The sequence below is a fragment of the Hydractinia symbiolongicarpus genome, chromosome 11 (assembly GCF_029227915.1).
Source record: "Hydractinia symbiolongicarpus strain clone_291-10 chromosome 11, HSymV2.1, whole genome shotgun sequence".
NCBI lineage: Eukaryota > Metazoa > Cnidaria > Hydrozoa > Anthoathecata > Hydractiniidae > Hydractinia > Hydractinia symbiolongicarpus.
In genome coordinates, this window is record NC_079885.1 from 13,383,227 (window position 1) to 13,400,144 (window position 16,918).

The 16,918-nt window shown below is 32.0% G+C and overlaps 1 protein-coding gene across 4 annotated transcripts in view; it reads right to left on the reverse strand.

Annotated features, from left to right (window-relative positions):
• LOC130613860 (nucleoprotein TPR-like) overlaps positions 1 to 16,918 on the reverse strand; it is a 113,160-nt gene that overhangs the window by 79,306 nt on the left and 16,936 nt on the right. For all 4 annotated transcript variants that reach the window (XR_008975754.1, XM_057435217.1, XM_057435216.1 and 1 more), the window contains exons 2-7: positions 16,414 to 16,592; positions 11,860 to 12,399; positions 8,186 to 8,273; positions 4,956 to 5,024; positions 4,406 to 4,477; positions 4,245 to 4,336 (exon numbers count right to left, since the gene is read on the reverse strand). Coding sequence is in view for 3 of the 4 variants with exons in the window: in XM_057435217.1 (XP_057291200.1) it covers positions 4,245 to 4,336; positions 4,406 to 4,477; positions 4,956 to 5,024; positions 8,186 to 8,273; positions 11,860 to 12,399; positions 16,414 to 16,592 (1,040 nt within the window). In the remaining variant the exon portion in view is untranslated. The remainder of the gene's footprint in view (positions 1 to 4,244; positions 4,337 to 4,405; positions 4,478 to 4,955; positions 5,025 to 8,185; positions 8,274 to 11,859; positions 12,400 to 16,413; positions 16,593 to 16,918) is intronic.

Genomic DNA, 16,918 nt, shown 5'->3' on the forward strand with positions numbered 1-16,918 from the left:
AACAGATGATCGACTTGTTCAAATTAATTTTAATTTATTATTATTTCGGCAATCGGAAACAAGGAAGTTAAGACTGAGAGAATCACTAGTTCAGACACTCGGTTCTCGTGTTTGGGGTTCACAAGTTTAAACGTCCCTCACTTGTCGTATAGGGTATAGCGCCATTTTCATCCTGACAATGCGTATGAAATAGATAACAGTTCTTTTTGTCCATAAGACTCCAAATGTAAAACCACTGATGATTAATAAGAACCCATCGTCTATATCATTGCATTTAAATGAGGGTGTCAAAAATTGTTCATTTGAGGACCGGAGGAAACCTATATCATGGTGTAACATTCGCACTTATATAGTGCCATCAAAATTTATTATTCTGGGAAGTTCAGGAATCAAAAGTAGGCCTGTGACATTTTGCTCACTGTAAATATTTGGTTACCCTTTCTGAAAATAATATCTGAATCAGTTGTTATCTACCATGCTGACAGGTTGCACGGTCCTGGATTACTCTTGCCATCACCAGCTTTGACAAATAAAGGAGTTTGATTGTCACTACATTTAATGCAATGCAATTGTAAAAATTATAGCAAGGCCTAACAAGCGTACAACAAAAAAACATCAGCACGAAACCTGTGATTATGTACTGGTACCATCATATCAGTGTCAGTACTATGTTTTTTTTATTGACTAGCTTTCCTCCATGTGCCATAGAAATCACCAATATTAGCCTTGCATGCTTACAATGTAATCATCTCAGTTGTGTAGTTCTAATTATTAAATACTAGTCAATGAAGCCCGTGGAAAAATCCACTTAACAAAGGAAATAAACCGTCTGACAAATGTACAAAACACTGATTAAGAAAATGTATAGGATCATGTACTTTTGACGAACAGTTGAAGAGATATTGGGGCTTAAGGATTTTTGATGACGTTATCAAACCATCCATTCCGAAACGGATTTGGAGAGCCAGGTTTGAGAAACTTACCCGATTTGGTCTCACGTTGTCCCTAGTTACCCATGCGGTGAAAAAAGTCTAAGGTCACCATCTAGTTTTTAGGTTATTTGGCTTCAAAGTTATAACTGCAATGCTTGGATTGTCAATATTTTGGTCAACCCATGTTTCACTTAACGGATAGATAAGTAAGCACCGTCAGAGTTTTGGGTAGACATTTTTGAATTTTATTTAACGGTTTTAGCAGAAGATGGTGGATTATTTACAATAAGAATAGGTTTATATTGAATTGCTTATGTTGAAGATTTTCTTATTTTAAAAGTTTTGCGTTGGTCGTCTTTGATGATCAAATCTGTCCAATTTACCCATTTTAAAAAAGCGTGATGAAGGTTATTGTTGTCACTTTTGAGGGCAGTAACAACAGCTGTGTCGTCAGCAAATTGAAACCAATGATTTGGTTGGAGTGATAAATCGTACACATATCCGATACATTTTATTTTCTTATTTAAAATAACATTAATCATGGCGTTCATAATAAGATTTAATAGCAAAGGCAACAAACTGTCACCTTGAAGTACACCTCTTTCAATTACAATCACTTTTGTAAGAAAGGTGTCTGTGAATACTAGTATGATACCCATCCTAAGATGACAATATTATGTTAATAATATCTAGAGGCAGTTTAAAACAAACCTCAACAGAGAGTGGGTCACTTCTCACAAAGCACTTTTTAGGCCAAATAACGTACATACCAGACTGTGTTGTTTGTTTCTTGCATAGTTTATAATGTACCTAAGAGTTTTGGTGTGTTCGTTAGTTCCAGAGATATCTGATTAGAAACCTTTTTGGATACCAAATTCGATATAAGAATTTATTAACTCAAAAAAAAAAATACCGGCTGTAGCACGATAGGTCTAAAATTTTCTGAAAGTCTGTTGATGACTTTTTTAGGAATAAGAATGGTAATGGCATTTTTTCAACAAGAAGGGGACTTTTAAGACGTTATTATTCGCCATAGCTGAGTTATCAGAATCGGACAATTTTTGAAGGATATTAATGTTTATTTGGTCAATAGGGCATGGGGATGCTGATGATTTCATCTATCTAATGCACTTGGTTAGTTCCCTTTATGTAAATGCTTCACAACTGAACTCTTTTTCTGGTTTCGGTCAGAGAATTACATGAGACACGTGCAGACGTTGTTCTTTATTATATTATAATAACTAATGTATGACTTTTATGCTCGTCTTTTGTGTTCAAATAAGGTTTAATTTGACAAATATATCGCTTCAAACATCATTAAATGATGGGACGATCTTCTTGATGAAACAAGTATAACGTGCTGTTGCATGATTTGAAGTGACTACCAAAGGGACTTGTTGTCCTTGCATGCTCTTTTACGTGGGTTAGTAAATGCCGGGTTGTTTGCCCGACATAGCACGATTTACACCGTGGACATAACAATTTGGTAAACTAAACCACTTTTAAGAGCTTTTTTGATCGTTGGCTTTAATGGTGGTAATATTGTTTTAACTTTTCTTAATGTGAAGACACCTTTACAAGAAGTGTGCATTCTTTTGAGTGACTGTTCGAACATATCTGATATGCATCCTCTCTATTGGATGAACATCATTTTATACTGTACCCGTTCATCTGATTCAACTTTACCTTTCAGTTCTTTAGGTATAATAACTGATTCCAACACTTTCTTAATAATGGGTTCATAGAATGAAACAGGGCATTGATTATGTTTGAGAATTTGTTTCGCTTTCTCTAGACTTTCATGAACAGCTTTCCGAGAAATACAAGCACGCACTATTCAATGTACCATACCAGAGACTACAGATCATTTATACTTGAGTGGTGCAACGGAATGAAAATTTGTTTAATGAGCATGTCAAGGAATGAAAGACTACCATTGAATTCCCTCTCTATTGTAAACTTCAATGCAGGATGTAAATCATTAATCTCCTCAAGCTTTTGATGTATTTCATTCTTTTTTTATATTATGAAGAATGTCATCCATATACCTTGAAAATAGTAATGCGTTGCCTTTAATCTTATTATCACATTTACTAAGCCAACCATTAGCTATCAAGGAAGCTGGTGGGCTACCCATAGCTAATCCATCTATTTGTTCGTAATATCCCTCATTAAAAAAAAAATGTTAACCATTTTAATTAACAGATGTTGGCAATAGCTTATTATAATTATTGTTTAAAATCTGATTTAAGATGTGTTATAACATTCGTTAGTATTTGTTTTTAAGCTGTGCATATTTTTTTTTTAATAAAACTGTTTTTAAACTGTTATTTATTTGTTTTATAGAGAATTAATCTGATGATGAGTTATAAAAACTTGAAATATATTATTTAATGAAATTGCATTGTTGGTCCTTAAAATTTTACAAATAAATCATTACGCCACAATGTTTTTACCTTTCAAAAATTTATTGTTAATAATTTATTGTTAATAAAATTTATTGTTAATAAAACACGTGCGAGAATGACTTCGAAGGCATGGTGGTTTTATATCGTTACGAAGAAAAGATAACCCCCGGTAAAAAGATTAGACTGGGTTAGGCTAAGGGGCGAAATGACACATTAAACAAATTGGTAGACCATCGCAGTAACTACAACATGGTACAACGCAGCTTATCTTTTTGTTCAGTGTTTTAATGTAATCCTGCAGTATATATTTGCTATAGGTTACTTCCTACAATGAAGAAATGTGTTTTGTTAACATATTTAACACTTCCTATAAAGTGAATTAAAAAATCGCATGCGTAAATTCTCTAATATGGATTCACATGTGCATAAGTGCTATCTTAATCCTAAATGTAGCTGCAGGGTAGCTACGCTCCCTGTATAAGAACAAAATCAAACAACTTTGAAGTTGTCCATGTTCATGCCCATTAATAAGTCAGAATTATTAAAACATACATACATTAACTATAAGCAGGTGGCTGTTTTTCTGTTACATGAGTTACTTTTAATATAAATATTTTTCAATTCTTATGATTACAGTCATCCTGTGTGATTTCCGAGCTAATGATGACACAATTAGACCAAATAACATTCCACACAAGGTTTCGTTTTCAGAAAGCAAACCTGCACATACCTATGCTGCTTTTACAATGCGGACCCAAATGTAAATCATTGTTTAGTTTGCTCATGCAGTATTTTTTCTACCGCTGACAATTCTCTCTACCTATCTAACTTGATTCTTTATCTTCAAATGAGCTAGAAAGACTGGATCCAACAAATACAACTTATCATTGAAAACTACCTATACCTGTGTAAGTGTCATCCCTTTTTTTAGAATTTTACTGCTAGCGGCTGCCACAGGAGAAAGGAATGAGAGATCTTTAGACATGATTGTATCACCTGGAAATTATAAAAAAAAAACATCAAAAGATGTTTTTATTTACTTCTAAAAAAAATCGTAAGGCATACCTTTCCTCTTTGAAATTTGCAACAAATCATTTGCATTTTCGATTTCCAGAGATTGATTCTTGATTTTTTGTTCTAGTAGTAAACAAGAATAGGGTCACCTTTGCCTGATCCGAAAAACTTCAATTCTGTAGATTTTTGCATTGTTCTTCAGAACTTACAGCTAGACAAAGTGTAATTGTGCTGTATACATATTCCACGAAAAAGGCATTGGACTTCCTTCTTTTATTATTATTACTACCATTACAAATAATATTTATACAGGATAGGCACTTCAGTGTTGAAAACAATTATCAATTAATAATTATAAGTTATCAATGTGGGTCCTATGTTGTGAATGTATACATTGGGTATACACCAGCATTGCCTACCCAAAGCGAACAACATAACCACTAGGCCACATGCCTCAAAAGATGCACACTGAATAAAACCTTGATAAAACCCAGACTTTTCAGGCAAACTTTGGTTAAGTGTTTCAGGTGTACCTTCAGGCATGGTGTACTGGCATGATTGTACACCCTTGCTGAAAAAACCTCCTTTTTTTAAATTATACCTAATTCTTGAATCTTTGATGTCAAACTTTCATGTTCAGATGCAAGCTGGACTTCAACAGCAGATTTATCTAGGAAAAAATAATGCATGCACATATGATTTCAATGATCTTGCTAACAATTTTTCTTAACTACATAAGTGACACTAGAATTTGTGATATTATACTACGTGACATGGTTTAAGATCTTCAATCATTTTATTATAATGCTGTTATAGTGCTGGCATAAAGCCATTGTAATGCTATAAGTATTATGCAAAACAGGCAACATAACAATGCGATAGTAAAGAGGTGCTTCGTTCTAAAATGATTAACATGGTAGTATGAAGCTTAAAATCACCATATTTTGTTTTAATATAGATAAGAACAGTAGCATAAAACTTAAACAGTGAAGTATTTCCTTTTAAAGTGACAAAAACACAGCCATGGGATGCTTAATTTGTATTTCGTTCAAAATACAGAAAATATTGTTTTACTGCATTATGAAGTTATCAATACAGAGGAAGATATATTTGACATTATATAAATGTTCAAGGTTTAATTTTTTTTAAAGGGAACCCAAGGTATAAAATGATCTTAGACATATATTATAGGGTCTTATTAAATTTTTTAAATGCTCTTTCTGTTCTCAAGATACTCACATTTAAAGAATTTTAAATTTAATTATGCTGCATAAATTATGATGTCATATTTAAGTAACAGCAATTTTTGACATACAGGTAAACCGTGTTGCATAACCATATAGGCCTCATATCTTTTTAAAAAAATTATCACAGCTTAAATATAAACAAAAAAAAAGGAAATAATCTTTCGCTAACAACGGGCTGAGCACTTAGTACAGGTAAACGGTGTTGCACATGTTAATAGATGCAATACCATTTTCAAAAAAACTTTATTACAACTTTGGTTGAAATAAAAACATGACAAACAGCCTGTTGTTACTCCGTCCAGCTAAAAAAAACACTCAACAATTTTATTTTGCAGAGCGAGTTTTTATGACAGTAATAAAAGGTGTCACTACCTGCTAACTGAATTTAGCATAAGAAATGTTGATTAAGAATTTTGTGGTGCCGCTGGGTCAGGTCGGACTAAAAAGTCGTGACGTTATGGCAATCGGTTAAAAAACCGGTCAAAGTAGAAGGAGGAGAAGAAAAAGACTGCCCGTTTTAATAAGATCTGATATGTAATCAGAAATGTTAATAAAAAATTATTAATTGTATTTTTTTTTATTACCTATTGTTTGATAGAACCAATGATAAACCAAGAATATCATCCAAATTTAATTATATAGTTTATTTTTAACAGCATTTATTAATTCAGTCAATAACACACAAAAATGATACCTGCCTAACTGCTCATTACCAGAAGCAAATCATTTAATATGCTGAATGTAATTGCAAGAAAATAAATAGATTAGAATAACATTTAACACAAAAGAAAAAATGATCTCTAGGTTTTTTGTTTTAGAGAGAGCGGGGAATAGTAATTGAGAGAATATATTAAATCGTGTAAGTAAAGTAATTAGTATTTCTGTAATAATAGGGAGACTGTGTCTGTGTGTCTGTCTGTAACAGGCAAAGTAGATGTCTTCATTTTCCTCAAAAATTATGTCTAAAATTTTCATTTCTTACGTTTCGGCGGGACGTTAATATCACTGCTTTTAGCTCAATATCTTAATTTAAATTAATAAAGCCATTACAGTGCACTTAAAACTTTTAGGCCAAATAACTTGGAAACGAGATGGCGACGTCAATTATTTTTCACCGCATGGGTAATTAAAGACCACCTGAGACCAATTTGTGTAAGTTTCCAAAACCTGGGTCCCTGAATCCACTTTGGAATGGGCGGGTTGATGATGTCATTAATAAACCTTTAAACCCCAAAATTTCCACACCCGTTTGTCAAAGATACATGATCCTATACATTTTCTTGATCAGTGTTTTAAGATCTATGCAATGAAGGCAACAAGTATATAAATTTTTCAAAAATTTTTTTTTCGTGTTTTGGCGGGTGTCAGTAAAATTTTTATACCCTTATATCTCATTAATCGTTCATTAAAAGCACATGATCATATACATTTTCTTGATCAGCGCTTAAAGCTCTAAACAATAGAGCCAACGTGAAAAAAGGTTCTAAATTTTTTTCTTTTATGGATGGGTTGCTGACGTCATAAAAATTGAAATGACAGTTGTTTTTCAATTTTATCCTGCCTCAGTGGATTTTCCACAGGCTACATCGACCAGTTGTTTTAATTAATAAACTTTGCTCAGATTAAATTTTAAGTGTGTGTTTTTTATGACAATTGTTTTTGAGCATAGAGTAATAACAATAAAAAAATAGACTCACATAACTTATTTTTACGCTTCTTTTCAGACTCAGCAGACTTGCTTAACGTAATTGACGGGAGTCTAAAAAGACTAGCCCGAAAGAGGGTCAAATTTTTAGCGCTGCACTAATTATTATAAATATTGGTAAAGGAAATACAGCAATATTTATATGTTCTGTTCAGTAGTGTTTTTGTGACTTTATAACTCAAGCTTTATATAAAAACTTACTACAAAATTTTATCTTTTTATAGTTGTCTTTAAACTAAAATAAATAAAAAACTCTTTTATAGTAACCAAATATTATTTTTTAGTAATGAATTTCATGATCGATCCTTGCCGTTGTAATGTTAAATATTGTCATGAGTTGTGTTCAACTGTCTGTAACTTGATTTACATTTTAAATTGTTTGTTCCAAAAATAGTTACAAAGTTTAATTAACAACTTCACTTACAATTTTTCGTAAATGAATTAAATTCTGGCCGTGAACTTTGATGGAACTTGTTCTTTGTTTATTTCCCATGCCGAAACAATAGCCTTGTGCTGTGTGCAGGGGTAAAGGAATTTAGTTCTTAGTTTTGCTTTTTGAGAATTTATTTTTTTAAGATCGCATGCACGGAATTATTTCTACCTAAAATCTTATGAAATTGGACTGCAACAATAGTAGAATATACGACGGCTCATCAACAGCAAAAGAAAACGACAGGTTAATTTAGAGGGCTGATGTCATATCTTTATCAACAATTTTTGTCGGTCATTTTTAGACATGACAATATCTGATATCTACAATTTTTATATTTTTTTATTAATAAACTCCAATGCATAATGGTCAATCGTTGTGGCTACATGAGTATTTGAGGATAAATAAACTATTATCAAAGACTGGTTGTATAAGTAAAAGGAATTTACCTTCAGTAGATTGCTTCAGCAGTGCTTGTAATTCAGAAATTGCTGTTGTAACCTCATCAAGCTTTGCTTTCACATGGTCTCGATCTTCCTGAAACAAAGTTAAAAGAGGAAAGTCATATCTTAATGAATGAATTTAAACATCACTCAGGCTTAAACAGCAGTATTTGACCTGGCGTGCCAAGTTTCGCACGCCATAATCCTCCTGCAGGGCGATATAAACCACATGTCATTACAATTGGTTTGGCATGCAGTTGCATGATGTAATAAGTTGATGGGCCCATGGTGTGTGAATATGCAATTTACATTTTGTTGACTTATTTATATCATTGTATGTGACGCACAATGGAAGGCCTGTCAACAAGACATATGTGATTGGTTCCTGCACACTGTCACAGAGGTAAACACAGGCTGTAAAATTGCAGCAACAAGGGGGGATTTGCCTTAGGGGTCATCTAAAAAAATTTTATGGTCATTTATATGGACATATACAAATTTAATAGCATATAATTCGTATAAAAATGGATGCAATTCGTATAACGTAAATTAGTTATACAATTTAATTTTTTTACTAATTAGATAAAAAACATATGAAAAATCTTTTTAAAAAATGTATTTAACTTACATTATTTTCCAAAAATAAAAAAATTACTTTTTTGATATGTGATAAAGATCAAATATTTGTTTGCACATAATCTTCTTCAATTCGTGTCAATTCTTACTACTGAATTATGTAAACAAACACATGCAGCATAAGAAGATATGAAAAAAACCTGTTAGCTAATGGTTGCTGCCATAGTGACCAATTATTTGTGCAAAAGTATAAGAATTCTGTTAGAAAATTTTTTCAGTATTTATTTTTTAAGAGAGTACTTCTTACATTTTGAATCTCTTTTTCAAAACTATAAATGCTCTAGGGTGGCGAGCATGCTAAGTGTGGAGAAAAATGTTTGATCTAATGATTTCATGAGTTTAAGCAGAAGGTGAGTTATAATGAGTTTTCCGAAGATCATAGGTTAAAAATTGTGGACAAAAAAATTTAATATTAAATATCCCTAAAAGTAAAAAAATGTTAAGAAAAAATTTAAAAATCGTTTTTTGATCAATGTTTTAGGATCACAAAAAAGCAAACGCCGCACACAAGAATCTAGTAGATTTGTAAAAGAGATCTCATTTGTATGAGAGGGGTCATTTCTTGTTCGTCTTTCCAAAAATATATACATTAATGTAACAAAACAAAGTTTTGGTGAATATAAAGCATTTTAAAATATCACACCTTTTTGGTATACTGACGCCTTAAAAGCGCATACCAATTTCATACGATTTCAATACAAATTTTTCACAAAACATACAAATTATAAATTAATTAGCCCATACGACTTGTCATACCAGTTTTTTGACAAACACTAAAACACAATCATATAAATTTAAAAAACGCCATATTCTAAAATCATCAAATCATTATCATATACAGCTTACACAATGTGGTATTTTGTTCAAAATCATTAAAATGCGATTGAAAAGCTTAGAAAACACTGTATTTAGTTCTAAAATTATCAAAACGCAATCGTAATAAGCTAAACAACTCCGTTTTTCTGTTCAATTTGTGCCCTTTTTTTAAAAAGTTTATAACCATACAAAAAATAATATAAAACCTCTTGAGTCAATTCCCATATACTTTATACAATTTATTTTCATATAAATTTTAAAATATCAATACAATTTTTTAAAAAACTTGTACGAGTTTAATTTAAGAGTCATGCGAATTTAATTTAAGAGTCATACGAATTTAATTTAAGAGTCATACAAATTTAATTTATAGTCAGAAAAATTTAATACGAAATTCAAAAATTCTTATACGAATTTAATTTTTATACTTTAAAATAAAATTCATATAGCATATACAATTTTTTTATATACAAATTTTGTAAATAATCCCTCATTGATATAGGCTATATTTTTTTATATCTATATTGACTGGTCATCTGTTGCTTTAAAGTGGCTGAGATAAAAAAGAAAACAAAAGAATATTATCACCCAAATCTAATTTAACATTTTTCAATATTTTAAATAGCAATTAATAATAAGTCCTGGCCACTGGTTGTGATATACATAATAACACCTAGACCTGATACCTGCAGTAACAAACTGTTTTTGTAGCATATTTTTTAGGGTACTAATTTAGCGAACTAACAAGAATTCAAGTATTTTTACTTGCCACAAAATAATCAATTAATGCATTGCACCCATAGTGCCAACTTCTTTACCACTCAAAGCTGAATTTTAAAACTGCACTAAAAAGGAATTCAATGGTGTCAGTTCGAATGTTTTAATCCGTAGATGCAGACACTGGTGGTACTATAAAAAGGACTTAAAGAATATGTGATGCTCTCTACCAAAATCGACAGCTTCTATTTTTAATTTATATTTTTAAAACAATAGAATTCCGTAAATACAAAATTAGCATTAAAAAATATGCGTATTTCTAAAAATACGCTGTAGATTTAAAATACAAAGACATAAAAAAGTAATGTCTGGTTAGGGATCGTCTCCGAAGCTATAAAGATGTCAGATATCAATAAAATGACGAAAAAAAACGTCCCTGCGAAGCTTTAAAGTTGCTGTATATAATACGAATTTTGTATTTTTAAAAATAGAATTGTGTAATTTTAAAATACAAAATCTGTATTTTTTAATATGAAATTTCCGTATTTCGTATTTTTTAATATGAAAAGAGAAGTAGGTCGATTTTCCTGGAGAGCATCACATCTGTTGAGGAAATTGCATTACTTTTCCAATTAGTTTAAAGATGAGATGGAACTGTGTATACTCCTACTGATACAGAAAAAAAGCCCTTTTACTCTTGAAAGGAAAAAGTAGTCTAAACTGATTCTTACGATAATGCTGTTTCAAAAATAATTGCAACACTTTCAGAACGAACAAGGCCGTACAACGAAAAATATGATTTGATCCAACATTCTCCAAGGTAGGAAATTGTTCAAACAATGGTCTCAGAAAATATCCAACGCTGCACAACTATCTTGTATACTGATTATGACTGGCAGCAGGCTACAATTGATGCTATTTTGCTACAAACTTTAAATGTCAAGTTAAGGGAAAGAGCTCTACAAAACAACTGCACTTATGAGCAACTACTTAAAATAGGGATCACAAGGTAAATAGTGCTGTTCTACTAGAGCAGGCTAGCAGACAAGCTAGTCCATCAAGACATCCTAATAACAACGCAGAAGTATATCGACGGTGAAATGTGAAACAAACAAAACTTTAATAGGCCTACCTTGATTTAAAACATTAGAAAACACAAATATTTTTTGACTCACTTTGCTCACAAACCTGTGATTAGACTGGAGAAAAAATTCTCAAAAAACTGACACGTCGCATTTAGGGTCAATTGTTCTTTATCTTTGTGCAAAAAATCAGAATAAACTAATGATCCAATCCGGGGAAATCTCTTAAAAATCATATTTTGGGACTGCTTTTGCTCATTTTGCACATAAATCTGCCATTTTTAAGTTAAGATTTTTCCTAAAAAAACTGACGTTATCACATTGATGGGTCTATTTATTGTTCCCTGACATTGTGGAAAAATCAGGAAAAACTAATGATCAAATAAAGGACTTCAGCTGTACCAGATAGGTTTAAAATAGTAAACAAACCTTATACAGCTGTACAAGCTTATTTTGAGCAGTCAATTCCTGTTGCATGTTGCTCTCAACTTCAATATGTTCTTCTGCTATCCTCTTTAATTTAGCTAAAAGCATTTCAATTTTCCTCTCCTGCTCTAAGCATGTTTTCTTGGATGCTTCTAAACCAGCCTTAAACTGAGCATTTTCCTGCTGCAAGGTCTCACATTTTGATTCCAAACCAAGTAATTTTGCACTCTTGTCCTTATTCAAGTCAACTACTTGAGCTGATTTTGTTTTTAAGTCCGAAGTCATTTGCTCTATTTGTTGGAGAAGCATGCTTTTCTCCTGTTCGAGCCTCTTCTCCTTAAATTCCTTACGAACATCAGAGTTTTTGATTTCATCAAGCTTGTACTGCAACTGGTAACGAACTGTATTAGCATCTGCAAGTTTTGTTGACATTTCGTTCCACTCCTCATTTAGTCGATCAATTTCTTTGTTTTTCTTTTCCATAACCTCTGCAAGTTCACATTTCTCTTGTTCCAACAGGATAGATTTCTGCTTCAGTTGCTCCTAAAATAACAAAAGCAGAAAAAAGTAACAAAGAAATTAAAAATCAAATTTGTAAAATATTTGTGTATTGCTTTAAACCTGCTGTCAAAAACAACTTTACGTCTAGAAAATGGGTTAAGCAACATTTTTATACAACTGATTGGTAATTGTCACAGGTTGGTCTTTAGGGGCTGTTTATATGAGGCGAGCTGGCCCGGTTAAGCGGGCCGGACCGTTCATATGGAAAATTTTCATCCCGTCTAATCGAGATCTCCGTAAAAACAAGTGAGATCTCGGCAAGGCAAGCTGGCTCTGTTGTCATATGAACACATTTATATTTTAGTATGTGCTTCTTGATAGTAGCGAGCTACCATATGAACAGCTCCTTAGAAACAGAAACATTTTGCAGGCTAGCATGCACTACATCCCCAAAAATCGTTGAAAGGTAAGATTCTTATTAGAAAATCCAAAATATCATTAATTTGCTTAATTCAATTTCAAAAAACAATGATTACATTGAAGTGGTTTCGCATTTACTCTGTTTTGTTTGTTAATATTTGATTTGGTTTTGTTTTGTTACAAGACAGCAAGTTTGTGTTCTGGTATTTAATCTTTAATTCATACTAACTGTTTTCTATACTTTTTTACTGTAGTTAAAACTAGCAGTTTTGATTGCTTTAGGAAGTACAACGATTTTAAGCATTGTACGGTCCTTGTCTTTGCAATATAAAATTCCATTTCGAAGTCAAGATGTAGTCAAATCAAAAAAATGGAACAAGTTTCGAAATCACTGAACTGAAAATTCAAAATAAAAGCAAAACTCGTTGGATTATTGAAACAAAACGAGGTACTTTTACAAGTTCGACCAAAAGATTTACATGAGAAAATCCCAATGGCATATCTCCTTTTTGTTAAAAGTTCCTGTAACTCAAGATACTGCTTTTTAAATATTTATTAACTGCCACTTCAAAAATATAAAACTAGCTTCTGTCTTTTTTTGTGGCATGTGACCCTATTATGTAAGATTTATGACTCCCCTCAAATTTATGACTTTCATTAACCAAAAGCAATTAATATGCCCTTGCAATAAACTTATGATTACAAATGATTTTTGTTTCAAGAAAAATAATAACATTAACTGAGCAAATTTAATATATTAGCAACAAGTGTGTGTATGATTTTTTTGATTTAAATTGGAAAGGATTTATTTGGAAAAACAGGTTGTGATCTTCCGTGACTTGCTGATCTATAACCTACCATAGAGGCCTGGGTATGATTGCTCATATAAGCATGATAGAAATCTTTATCCTGATCAACCTAGTTCTTAGCAAACCTAGCAGTTCTTGCAGACGTGGTCTCCCAAGTTGTCCAGGGATAAAAAAGTAGCTGATATATATACAGATTAAGAAAAATCAATAGAAAAGAACTGCTGAAACAAGTTTGAAGCATTTTGAAGAACACTAATTCAATCAATACATCCCACTATACAGTAAGAGACAGAAATTACTGCCTGATTAAAGTTCCTTTTCTATGATATTTTTCCAATATGTAGTGCAAACACCAACTTAACAATGTTTAGATACAAATGTGAGGGCACCAGTTTCGTATTTAGAGTATCCCAAGATTGACCCCCCGGCCTATTGCTTCTCAACTCCGCTGTACTTCCATGACGAGAGCTTCCAGCAATTCATGCTGCCACTTTTATGCTTGGCTGGTGTAATACACTGATACTACAACAAACAAAAGACGAAGACAATTTTTCAATCTCACCTTCATCGAAACAAAATTTATGTGGTAATTTAACTTCATTTTTCAAGAAAGTTTCTTCTGCAAAACAGACCTAAGTTACTCAGTTGCAAAAGTTTATTCCCGCATATATTCCTTCAAAGTTTCATTCCTTAAGTATTGTGAGAAGAGTGTGTACCCATGAAAGTTATATAACTGAACATGAGACAGATTAGATGTTCTGAAACCAAATTCAGCCTTTCAGTGTTCTTGTACAATTTTTGCACACCTGTGCTCACATCCACACTAGTGACGAGGCGCGTGGTATATCATTCATAAGGCTACACAAAAACAAAAGGGCCTAGATGGTAAGTGCGAGTAACGATAACAGCAAAAATCTTGTGGATTTTCTATACGGCTACCAACTAGTGTTCATATTGGGTCCACCTCAGTTTTAGGCCATTTTGATTAGATTCTTAAGGCATATGAGACTTTATATTAATGATAAAATATTGATTTGCTTTTCTCATACTTATTTGAGCAATTTTATGTAGCCAAGGCCAACATCTACCTTCAATATATTCTACAACTTGTCTTCTGAAATAAATCCTTTTGAAATAAAAATCATACACAAATGTGCAATGTCTTTAAAAAATCCTTTTAATTGATTGCTTAGCTAGTGACAACATTGATGCAAAATTATTTTTGTTTTAAAAAATAATCGTTCGAAGAGAACTTTTGTTTCACTTTGTGGTGAGAAGGCACCTGTTTGGCAATAACAGTCAGTAACAATTGATGCAGACCTGAGATAATATGTAACAGGGTCACGTGCCACAACAGACTAGATCTATTTTGAAAATTTGATCAAAGAAATTCGGCATGGCGGTTGAAGCGGCAAGAAATCAAATATTTGAAAAGTGATATAGACTCACACAAAGTTTTAACAAAAATTGGGTACATTGGGAATTTCTCATGCATTGCGTAAGTCCAACTTGAAAATGTACCTCAGGAACCGATTAGAAACAGTAGTTTTGATTGCTCTATTTTTATCACAAAATAGGGTTATTTTTATATTTATAAGAGCGTTTTTGAAGCTGCGAAAAATACGATTTCTCATCATTTAAATGAACGTACGACTATATTAAAGCTTCCAAATGACGTGTTCTCATCAATTTAGAAAAAAGTAAACGCAACCCTATGGAGCTTAAATAATGCCGTTATTTGTTCTACAACCATCAAAATGTGCTCGTATGGAGCTTAAACAACCTCGTATTTTGTTGTAATGGATGATGGATTATTTAAAATGTCCCCTTATTAACAGTTTTTCTTACCCCACTTACCTGATTTTGTCCTTGTTGGGGATGTCAGATTTTCATAATCTCCTACCACACCTTTTTCCATTTCAAAAATAGAGGAAATGCTTAAGCTTCTGATAATGCACATTTTAAAAATGATTTTCAATCCAATCTTTTATCTGTGCACTGTAAATCATGTAATGTGTGTTCAATATACCATTATTTTATAAACACAAATATATGACGTTTTTTGGCTTGGGGTGACCCCCTCCCCGACCATTACAAATTGTCTTAAAACCTGTGAACACCCTCTTACAGGGACGTCCAAAGGATATGGCCCCTAAACCAATCAAAAAGAGATCGTATGGAGCCTAAAAATGCTGGATTTTGTTTTAAAACCTTGAAAAGGTGATCGTAAGGAGCTTACAATGCCATGATCATTAAAACACGATCATATGGAGCTTAACAACGCCATATTTTGTTCTAAAACAATCTAAACTCTATTGTACAATGATTAAACAACATCGTATTTTGTTCTAAAATCATCAAAACACAATCGTATGGAGCTTAAACAACGTCGTATTTTGTTCAACATTATCTTAATTGTTGCATATGACTTTCAATGTTTAATTCGAACCATGTCATTGTTTTTTTAAATTTAAGAAACCAAATCTGAATAAAAAGGTGGTTTGATTTTTCTAATGGAAAAATTGACATAGCTTCAAAAACATTGAGCAAAGTAATGATGTTTTCAATTTTGTACTAAAAATCAGAAATTTTTAACAATTTTGGAGGAGGTAGTGCAGAATATTGAGCAATCTGTTTATGTGTGTAAAATATTAAGTAAAACTAAATCGCTCATGAATTTTAGAACATTTTTGCTTCTAAAAATAGTGAAAGTAGGTAAATGAAGCTGCACACTATTTCTATTCTTATTTCAGAACATTGATTTCCTATATTTAAAATATGACTCAATACTTCAAAACAATTTCAATATTTCTTTTGGGGCACCCACATTGTGTCTTTCAATCTTCTGTTTATTGTTTAACGTTTCTTCATACTTCTTCTCAGTTTCCTCTTGAGATTCCTCAAGACGCTCCAACTTTGTTCTGGTGGTGAGAAGGCTTTTTTCATACTTATTTAATTTTGAATTCGCAGAAATGAGTTGCTTTTCCAGCTGACTAAGTTGATGCTCTGAAATGATTAGTAAAAATAGAACATTAAACTACAGAATTGATACTTTAACAAAAGATAAAACTTAAACTACTACTTATAAAAAAAAAAAAAAAAAAAAAAAAACAAGGAACAAAAAAAAAATAAACAAGTAACGAAAAAAAAATTTTCTTTTGTTGCCAAAAAAATAGTTTTAACAGAAGCATATTATGTAAACAAAGGAATTAAACAGTCTCCGAAGGCATGCAATGCATGCTTAATCCAATCAGTAACTAAGTAAACGAATAAATAGCCCATGGATTGAGGAGTTAAAAAAGTTACAGTGATATATTTTGACAACATCATTT